General features: G+C 51.4%; 1 protein-coding gene across 1 annotated transcript in view; it reads left to right on the top strand.

The window, feature by feature from the left end:
• The window catches only part of LOC112070748 (ankyrin repeat domain-containing protein 50-like), a 22,266-nt gene extending 13,553 nt beyond the window's left edge, over nucleotides 1–8,713 (top strand). Inside the window, 2 exon segments of the mRNA XM_024138196.2 lie at nucleotides 4,426–7,980; nucleotides 8,462–8,713. Coding sequence (XP_023993964.1) covers nucleotides 4,426–7,964 — 3,539 coding nt within the window. The 3' untranslated portion in view covers nucleotides 7,965–7,980; nucleotides 8,462–8,713.
• Nucleotides 8,714–10,525: the final 1,812 nt, after the last annotated feature.

Raw genomic sequence — 10,525 nt, forward strand, 5'->3', positions numbered from 1 at the left:
ATCAGAGAGGTGCGGTGGGCTGCCTTAATCAGCATCCACGTCTTTTAGCTCCCGGTGAACAGTGAGTTACTGCCTTGTTCAGGGGCAGAATGACAGATTTGTACCATGTCAGCTCGGGGATTCGATCCAGCAACCTTTCGGTTACTGGGCCAATGCTCTAACCACTAGAGTACCTGCCAGCCTGAAGCATAAAACATGGACAATATCGTCAAGTCAGGCTTTTCTACAAGCCTATAGCATGGACACAAAAATACATTTGAATGTCATTAGAATGTGGGTAGTGTTAGAAAATGCTAATTTTGATCAACTGTGGCGTGATCAGGAAAAAAGCAGCGAGGGGACCAACCATTGTATTCCTGTCCTTGTCAGGCGTGCTGAATGCCAGTTCTTACTGCCCACACAGCACTACATTCGTTTTAACAAAGCACAGAAACACCCCACTCTCTCATTATCACAGGGTGGGTGACATCTGAAGACGTCCGTTCTGGAGAGGAGAGAGAGACTCTATTTCCAACACAATCCTGCTCAACATGACGTTAAATACTGTAGAGCTCTTGACACCAACACAATCCTGCTCAACACCGTTAAATACTGTAGAGCTCTGACACCAACACAATCCTGCTCAACACCACGAAAGATGGTTGCCATTTTATGGGCTCTTAAAGCAACCGTGCTATTTTTTATTTTTTGTTATTGTTTTGTTTGTAACTTATTTTGTACATAATGTTGCTGCTACCGTCTCTTATGACTGAGAAGAGCTTCTGGACATCAGAACAGCGATGACTCACCTTAAATTGGATGAAGAATTTCTCTTTCATTAGTCGGACGAGAGGGATTTACTCCAGATACCAGAACAAGCCCTCGTCCCCGTCATTCGCAGGAGAAAGAGACGGAAAATAATTTGTAGAAGGAGATCGGGGTGCTACTAACGTTAATCTACGGATTGGCATTATAGTTAATWTTTTAGCTAGCATTCTCTCAACCAGCTTCATGAGGTAGTCATCTGGAATGCATTTCAATTAACAGGTGTGCCTTGTTAAAAGTTAATTTGTGGGATTTCTTTCCTTCTTAATGCCTTTGAGTCAATCAGTTGTGTTGTGACAAGGTAGGGGTGGTATACAGAAGACAGCCCTATTTGGTAAAAGAACAATTCCATATTATGGCAAGAACAGCTCAAATAAGCAAAGAGAAACGACAGTCCATCATTACTGTAAGACATGAAGGTCAGTCAATCCGTAAAATTATTAAAACTTTGAAAGCGCTATGATGAAACTGGCTCTCATGAGGACTGCCACAGGAAAGGAAGACCCAGAGTTACCTCTCTGCCAGGAGGATAAGTTCATTAGAGTTACTAGCCTCAGAAATTGCAGCCCAAATAATGTTTCACGAGTTCAAGTAACAGACACATCTCAACATCAACTGTTCAGAGGAGACTGCGTGAATCAGGCCTTCATGGTCGAATTGCTTAAAAGAAACCACTACTAACGGACACCAATAATATGAAGAGAATTGCTTGGGCCAAGAAACACAAGCAGTGGACATTAGACCAGTGGGCATCTGTCCTTTGGTCTGATGAGTCCAAATTTCAGATTTTTGGTTCCAACCGCCGTGTTTTTGTGAGATGCAGAGTAGGTGAACACAATGATCTCGCTTGTCTAGTTCCCACCGTGAAACATGGAGGAGGAGGTGTGATAGTGTGGGGGTGCTTTACTGGTGACATGTTTGGTGATTTATTTAGAATTCAAGGCACACTTAACCAGCATGGCTACCACAGCATTCTGCAGCGATACGCCATCCCATCTGGTTTGCGCTTAGTTGGGACTATCATTTGTTTTTCAACAAGACAATGACCCAAAACACACCTCCAGGCTGTGTAAGGGCTATTTGACAATAAGGAGAGTGATGATGCTGCATCAGATGACCGGCCTCCAATAACCCGACCTCAACCCAATTGAGATGGTTTCCGATGAGTTGTATTGCAGAATGAAGGAAAAGCAGCCAACAAGTGCTCAGCATATGTGGGAACTCCTTCAAGACGGTGGAAAAGCATTCCTCATGAAGCTGGTTGAGAGAATGCCAATAGTGTGCAAACCTGTCATCAAGGCAAAGGGTGGCTACTTTGAAGAATCTAAAATCTAAAATATATTTAGATTTGTTTAACACTTTTTCGGTTACTACATGAGTCCATATGGGATTTAATAGTGTTGATGTCTTACTATTATTCTACAATGTTGAAAATAGTAAAAATAAAGAAAAACCCTTGAATGAGTAGTTGGTTCCAAACTTTTGACTGGTACTGTATATATACACACTACATGAACAAATGTATGGGGACACCTGCTCGTCGAATATCTCATTCCGAACATGGGCTTTTATAACCCAAATAACCCATTTCATGAAGCTCCCGACGTACAGGTATTGTGCTGACATTGCTTACAGAGGCAGTATGGAACTCGTGTCTGTGTGGAAAAGTGGTATCCTATGACTTGCCTCAGTCAGTTGAAAGTCACTGAGCTCTTCAGTACGGGCCATTCTACTGGCAATGTTTGTCTATGGAGATTGCATGGTTGTGTGCTCAATTTTATACACCTGTCAGCAACAGGTGTGCTGAAATAGCCTGTCCATAACGTATGTATATATAGTGTATATATATACATATATATTATATATATATATATATATATATATATATATATAATATACTTTGAAGTCGGAGGTTTACATACACTTAGGTTGGAGTCATTAAAACTCGTTTTTCAACCACTCCACAAATGTCTTGTTAACAAACTATAGTTTTGGCAAGCCGGTCAGGACATCTACTTTGTGCATGACACAATTTATTTTCCAACAATTGTTTACAGACAGATTATTTCACTTAATTCATGATCACAATTCCAGTGGGTCAGAAGTTTACATACACTAAGTTGACTGTGCCTTTAACAGCTTGGAAAATTCCAGAAAATGAGGTCATGGCTTTAGAACTTCTGATAGGCTAGTTGACATCATTTGAGTCATTTGGAGGTCTACCTGTGGATGTATTTCAAGGCCTAACTTCAAACTCTTTGCTTGACATCATGGGAAAATCAAAAGAAATCAGCCAAGACCTTTCCAAACGCCTGAAGGTACCACGTTCATCTGTACAAACAATAGTACGCAAGTATAAACACCATGGGACCAGGCAGCCATCATACCACTCAGGAAGGAGAAGCATTCTGTCTCCTAGAGATTAATGTACTTTGGTGCGAAAAGTGTAAATCAATCCCAGAACAACAGCAAACGACCTTGTGAAGATGCTGTGGAAACAGGTACAAAGTATCTATATCCACAGTAAAACGATTCCTATATCGACATAACTGAAGGGAGCTCAGCAAGGAAGAAGCCACTGCTCCAACACCGCCATAAAAAAAGCCAGACTACGGTTTGCAACTGCACATGGGGACAAAGATCGTACTTTTTGGAGAAATGTCCTCTGGTCTGATGAAACAAAAATAGAACTGTTTTGGCCATAATGACCATCGTTATGTTTGGAGGAAAAAGGGCGAGTCTTGCAAGCCAACGAACACAATCCCAACCGTGAAGCAAGGAGGTGGCAGCATCATGTTGTGGGGGTGTTTTGCTGCAGGAGGGACTGGTGCACTTCACAAAATAGATGGCATCATGAGAAGGACAATATGTGGATATATTGAAGCAACATCTCAAGACATCAGTCAGGAAGTTAAAGCTTGGTCGCAAATGGTCTTCCAAATGGACAATGACCCCAAGCATACTTCCAAAGATGTGTTAAAATGGCTTAAGGACAAAAAAGTCAAGGTATTGGGGGCCATCGCAAAGCCCTGACCTCAATCCTATAAAAATTTGTGGGCAGAACTGAAAAAAGGTGTGCGAGCCAGGAGGCCTACAAACCTGACTCAGTTACACCAGCTCTGTCAGGAGGAATGGGCCAAAATTCACCCAAACTATTGTTGGAAGCTCATGGAATACTACCCTAAACGTTTGAGACACAAGTTAAACAATTTAAAGGCAATGCTACCAAATACTAATTGAGTGTATGTAAACTTCTGACCCACTGGCATTGTGATGAAAGAAATAAAAGCTGAAATAAATCATTRTCTCTACTATTATTCTGACATTTCACATTCTTAAAATAAAGTGGTGATTCTAACTGACCTAAAACGGGGCATTTTTACTAGGATTAAATATCAGCAATTGTGGAAAAACTGAGTTTTAATGTATTTGGCTAAGGTGTATGTCAACTTCCGACTTCAACTGATTCCCTGGCCTGTCAGCAGTTCAATGCACGTTATACATCTGTCTTTGCAGGGAAGTCCAATACCTCTTCCTAAAACAGAAAAATAATCTAAGTGAGTTTCAATAAGTCTCTCTCCTCTCTCTCTTTCTGTCTCTCTCTCGCTCTCTCTCCTCCAGGTTTCCGTAAGCTGTGTCTGGATGACCTGCGGAAGCCGGCGCCAGTGCGGGACGTGCAGCAGTACATCTTGCGGAGGCTGGACCAGGAAGGGGCGCTCCGCCGTCAGCTGACCCCCGAGACAGCCGACATGCTCAACCTGCTGCACATCAAGAGTGGCGGCTGCTTCCTGTTTCTGGAGCAGGTGCTAGACGGCGTGGCGGGCGCCTTGGTTGGGCTCCGGGAGATCCGAGACATCCCCGGGACCCTCAACGGCCTCTACCTGTGGCTCTGCCAGAGACTCTTCCCCAGGTGCCTGTTCCTTGAGGTCAGGCCCCTCCTCAACGCCCTCCTAGCCTCCCCTAGGCCCTTCACTACCCAGGAGATCTACACCGCCACCTGGACCCAAGACATGTCCCTCAGCCCTATGGACTTCCAGAGCAGGCTAAAGGCTCTGTCTACACTGCTCATTGATGGGCCGGGAGGCAGCAAGCTTCTGTTCCATGCTAGTTTTGCAGAGTGGCTGACGGACGTGAAGTARTGCACCCAGAAGTATCTGTGTAGCGTGTCTGAGGGACACACCATGCTGGCCATGGCTCTCACCCTGCGCGCCCCACACCTTAACACAGAGGACACCTGTCAGATGGGCTCYCACCTGATCAGCTCAGGCATGCACAAGGACAAACCTGCCCTCCTGGCCCTATGGCTGTTGTGGGCAGATGTGCCCCCTCTGGCTAGCTCCTCATACCCCTCTTCCCCTGCRTCTCAGCCCCCTGTCCTGGTCAAGCAGGAGGTCCTCCAGCTGCTGATGAAGAGTGGGGTGTTCCCTCCCTCCTGCGCCCCAGACAGAGGCCCCAGCACGGGGGTACACTGTGCAGGACAAGGGGGGACCATCATCCGGCGGGTGCTGGAGAGGCAGGACTCAATGAGGGTGCTCTTGGACAGCGGGGTCAGTGTGAACCGGACCGACCCCACAGACGGATGCACCCTGCTGGCCAGCGCGGCCCACGCAGGCTCAGCCGACGTGGCCGRCCTGCTCCTGTCCCGAGGGGCTGACCCTCTGATCAGTGACCACCAGGGCCAGACACCCCTGACGCTGTCTGCCAGGCAGGGCCATGTTAAGGTGCTGGGGATGCTGCTGGACTGGGCCAGGGGTCAGCAGCCGGAGGCCGCCYTGAGGATGGTGGAACACGCGGACAGCGAGGGCTGGACAGCCTTACGGTCAGCGGCCTGGGGGGGTCACACTGAGGCAGTGCACCTGCTGCTAGATGCGGGGGCGAACGTGGACGGGTGTGATGCAGAGGGCCGGTCGGCGCTGAGGGCGGCAGCCTGGGGGGGTCATGAGGAGATCCTCCTCACACTGCTGGACTACAAAGCGCAGGTGGACATGGCAGACCGGGAGGGCCGRACGCCACTGATCGCTGCCGCCTACATGGGACACAGGGAGGCAGTAGAGATCCTGCTAGACCACTGTGCAGAGGTCGACCTGGCCGATGGAGACGGACGTACTGCCTTGTCCGTGGCTGCGCTCTGTGTGCCCACAGCAGCCGGGGTCAAAGGTTATGGAGACGTGGCCAGCCTGCTGTTGGAGAGAGGGGCTGACCCGGGGCACAGGGACAGGAATGGGATGACCCCTCTSCTGCTGGCYGCGTATGAAGGTCACGAGGAGGTGGTAGAACTGTTATTAGAGGCTGGGGCCGACGTAGACGAGAGTGCCGGGCCACATGCCGCCGCCGCTTCTGCTSCTGTCACCCCGCTGTTGGCGGCTGCCGCCATGGGCCATACTAAYACAGTGGGCAGGGTGCTGTTCTGGGGCGCTACGGTGGATAGCATCGATGGGGAGGGTCGTACAGCTCTGAGCCTGGCAGCAGCACAGGGCAGCGTGGAGGTGGTCAGAGCTCTCCTGGACCGAGGGCTGGATGAGAACCATAAAGATGATCTGGGCTGGACCCCGCTGCACGCCGCCGCCTGCGAGGGCCACCGGGGGATCTGTGCCATCCTGATGGAGAGTGGGAGCATGGCTCGTGTCGGAGAGATGGACATCGAGGGACGGACGCCCCTCATCTTGGCTGCGCAGGAGGGCCACTGTGGCACYGTGAGGCTGCTGCTGGACCACCGCTCACCCATCGACCACCGGGCGTACGACGGCCACTCTGCGCTGAGCGCCGCCGCCCTGGAGGGCCACGCTGAGGTGGTGGAGCTACTGATGAGGCGGGGCACGGACACGGACGTACGGGACGCAGAGGGCCGTCCGCTGCTCTACCTCCTGGTTCTGGAGGGACATCTGGACATGGCTGCCCTCCTCATAGAGAAAGGGGGTGTGCCCTTGGAGTCCCGGGACATGGAGGGGCGTACGGCGCTGCACGTGGCCACCTGGCAGGGCAACCTGGAGGCGGTGGGGCTGCTGGTGAGCCATGGGGCGGACCCTAATGCCCAGGATGGGGAGGGACGACCCCCCCTGCACTCRGTAGCCTGGCGSGGTCATGTGGCGCCTGGTTGTCTYCTCCTGGAGGTCAGSGGGGTCAACGTGGATCTGGCCTGCCGCCAGCAGGGGGCCACGGCACTTAGCATCGCGGCTCAGGAGGGCCACGCCAACATTGTGGCTATGCTGCTGGAGAGAGGAGCCAACCCAGACCACATAGACAAGTACGGCCGCAGCCCCGTCAAGGTAGCCGGAAAGCGGAGCCACTTCACCATCGTCAGGATGCTGGAGAGCTACGGAGCCAAACCGTACTCAGGCCTTCTGCCCCAATCGAACACCCGGTCGCCCAAGTCATCCACTGTGAAGATCCTGTACTCAACCTGCTCAGAGAGTAACGAGGCTGGCGCCTCCACCTCCTCAGCCTCGGCCTCCTCAGCCTCGTCCTCCTCAGCCTCGGCCTCCTGCTCCCCAGGCTCCACAGCCGAGCACTTCCACTCCATCCAGAGCTCCCAGACATCCTCCTCAACAGCCCACTCCCTGGCCACGGTGCAGACCGTCCCCGCTGACAGCCTGTCTTTCACCCAGCAGATCCAGCAGCACTCCCTCCCCCGCAGCCGATTTCGGCATTCCACCCTGCCTCCGCCAGACTCCGCCCTTGGCAGCCTGCACAGCAGCAGCCGCAGGGCCCGATGCCCTAAGGCCAGCCCTCCTCCACCCACCCTCTGCACAYTCACGGCCACGGTACATGACWCTGAGCAGCCTTACAAAGGCTGCCCAATAGGGTTCGACTATCCCAGTAAACACAAACCCCCCTGCCTGATCCAGGAGGAGAGGTCTCAGTACGAAGGGGGGAGGTGGAACTCTGTCATGGCTTCTCTAGGGGTGACGCCTGGACAAGATGGCCCCAAAAACAGGAACTGTCTCCCTATGGGCTACCCRTACGAGCTCCAGAGCCCGGCCCAGAGAGYGACARGGGAGGAGAACCAGAAGATGTCTATAAAGTCCAGTAGTGCCTTATCTSCTSCCTGCATGGTGGTCATGACGACCACGGACCCCCAGCTCAACCTGAAACAGGCCATCAAGCTGCAGTTTGAAGGGCCCACCAGCGCTGCCTTATACAAGAGGGAGACGCCCCTGTGAACTACTGACACCTACGGTGAGTACCTGTCTATCACAGAAGAAAGAAAGGGAGTAGACTAAGTTTAACACTAGCATTAAGGAAAGGGACTAAGGGACCCCGGTGTGTAGGCAATCATTCATTGTGTGAGTCTTCAGGAGATGCTGAGTGTYGAGTGCTGTTATGTCAGAAATCAATTCTCACCCACCTCCTACTCAAAAGCAGCCGTTATCTGAACTCCAGTTGGCCGTACTTTCTGTCCATTCGGTCCATTTTTTATATTTGATCATATTGATCTTCCCCACAGTGAAAGTCAAGTCTGCAGTGGTATTATGTAAAACCGCCTTTAAAACCAGAATTGTTCCATTACACGTGGCCTCTCAAGGATGGCACGTCCCAAACCATAAAACCAGCAGCCACTGTGTCCTGTCGGCAGTGTCCTGTCGGCAGTGTCCTGTTCTTTCATGCGGTACATTTGGAGGAATGTTTGGAATTTTAATGACAGCATTCTCTGTTTTAGGTTCTAAGTGGACGAGGGACATTTTCACAGTGAATAAGGCTCTTACAGGGCAGATGATCTCTCCCTCTACCCTCTGGTCATCCCCCCTCTCACTCCTCACCCTAAGCAGAAAAGATGAAGAGAGGAAGGGATATCTCTGCTCCACCCTCTGGTCATCCCACCCTCTCCGCTCCACCCTCAGCAGAGAAGATGAGAGAGGAAGGGATCTCTCCGCTCCACCCTCTGGTCATCCCCTCTCCGCTCCACCTCAGCAGAGAAGATGAGAGAGGAAGGGATCTCTCCGCTCACCCTCTGGTCATCCACCCTCTCCGCTCCACCTCAGCAGAGAAGATGAGAGAGGGAAGGGATACTCTGCTCCACCCTCTGGTCATCCCACCCTCTCCGCTCCACCTCAGCAGAGAAGATGGAGAGAGGAAGGGATATCTCTGCTCCACCTCTGGTCACCCACCCTCTCCGCTCCACCCTCAGCAGAGAAGATGAGAGAGAGGAAGGGATATCTCTGCTCCACCCTCTGGTCATCCCACCCTCTCCGCTCACCCTCAGCAGAGAAGATGAGAGAGAGGAAGGGATATCTCTGCTCCACCCTCTGGTATCCCACTCTCTCCGCTCCACCCTCACAGAGAAGATGAGAGAGAGGAGGGATATCTTTGCTCCACCCTCTGGTCATCCCACCCTCTCCGCTCCATCCTCAGCAGAGAAGATGAAGAGAGGAAGGGATATCTCTGCTCCACCCTCTGGTCATCCCACCCTCTCCGCTCACCCTCAGCAGAGAAGATGAGAGAGGAAGGGATCTTCCGCTCCACCCTGGTCATCCCACCCTCTCCGCTCCACCCTCAGCAGAAGATGAGAGAAGGAAGGGATATCTCTGCTCCACCCTCTGGTCATCCACCCTCTCCGCTCCACCCTCAGCAGAGAAGATGAGAGAGGAAGGGATCTCTCGCTCCACCCTCTGGTCATCCCACCCTCTCCGCTCCACCCTCAGCAGAGAAGATGAGAGAGAGGAAGGGATCTCTCCGCTCCACCCTCTGGTCATCCCACCCTCTCCGCTCCACCCTCAGCAGAGAAGATGAGAGAGAGGAAGGGATTTCTCTGCTCCACCCTCTGGTCATCCCACCCTCTCCGCTCCACCCTCAGCAGAGAAGATAGAGAGAGGAAGGGATCTCTCCGCTCCATCCTCTGGTCATCCCACCCTCTCCGCTCCACCCTCAGCAGAGAAGATGAGAGAGAGGAAGGGATCTCTCCGCTCCATCCTCTGGTCATCCCGCCCTCTCCGCTCCACCCTCAGCAGGGAAGATGAGAGAGGAAGAGATCTCTTCAGTCCACCCTCTGGTCATCCCACCCAAGGCTGTAACTAGGGTTTTGAGTTTAAGTGAGGTTCTGGAAGGGGGGGGGGGGGGGGGGTGAAGCTCATTACCTTGAAATGCTATTTGGAGAACAACCCATCATTAACCCCCCGGCTGCTTCATTCACCTCAGGCCATCTGCAAACACCGAGGCCATTAGCTATACAGTTGTAATGTCATACCTCTGAAGGGGGGAGATATGAGAGAAGGTTTAACACTGACACGTAGCATCAGCGACAAAATGAAAACGTCTGACATTTTAGTGTTGTGTTGTTTGCATTTTAATGTTGGACGGTATGGAAGATAGACCATTTGGAGACGTTCATATTTATTTTTGCTTGTTCGATAAGGCTAGTACAGATTTTCTCACGGGGCCCTTGTGCTAACCTCTCTGTCTGCCTCCTCTCTGTCTGCCTCCTCTCTGTCTGCCTCCTCTCTGTCTGCCTCCTCTTCTTCTTTCTCCAGAATGCATTGCAGTCTGCCTCAGCCTCACCACTGAGTGCCACATCACTGTCTGTCTCAGTACCTGCTCTCTGTAAAGTAAAGGTAGAATGAGAACTTAGTAGCCTCTTTTTCCGTTTTAATGTTAGCTTCTTACTTCATCTTTCTAGCTGGCTGTGTAATACTAGCCAGACGCCTTCAACGTTACTGACATAGAAGTCTCTGCTGGGCAGACTGACAGATCTATAAGCGACAATTTACCAGTTGTGCACTCATTCTCC

This window comes from Salvelinus sp. IW2-2015, unplaced genomic scaffold (assembly GCF_002910315.2).
Source record: "Salvelinus sp. IW2-2015 unplaced genomic scaffold, ASM291031v2 Un_scaffold1415, whole genome shotgun sequence".
NCBI classification, from domain to species: Eukaryota; Metazoa; Chordata; class Actinopteri; order Salmoniformes; family Salmonidae; genus Salvelinus; species Salvelinus sp. IW2-2015.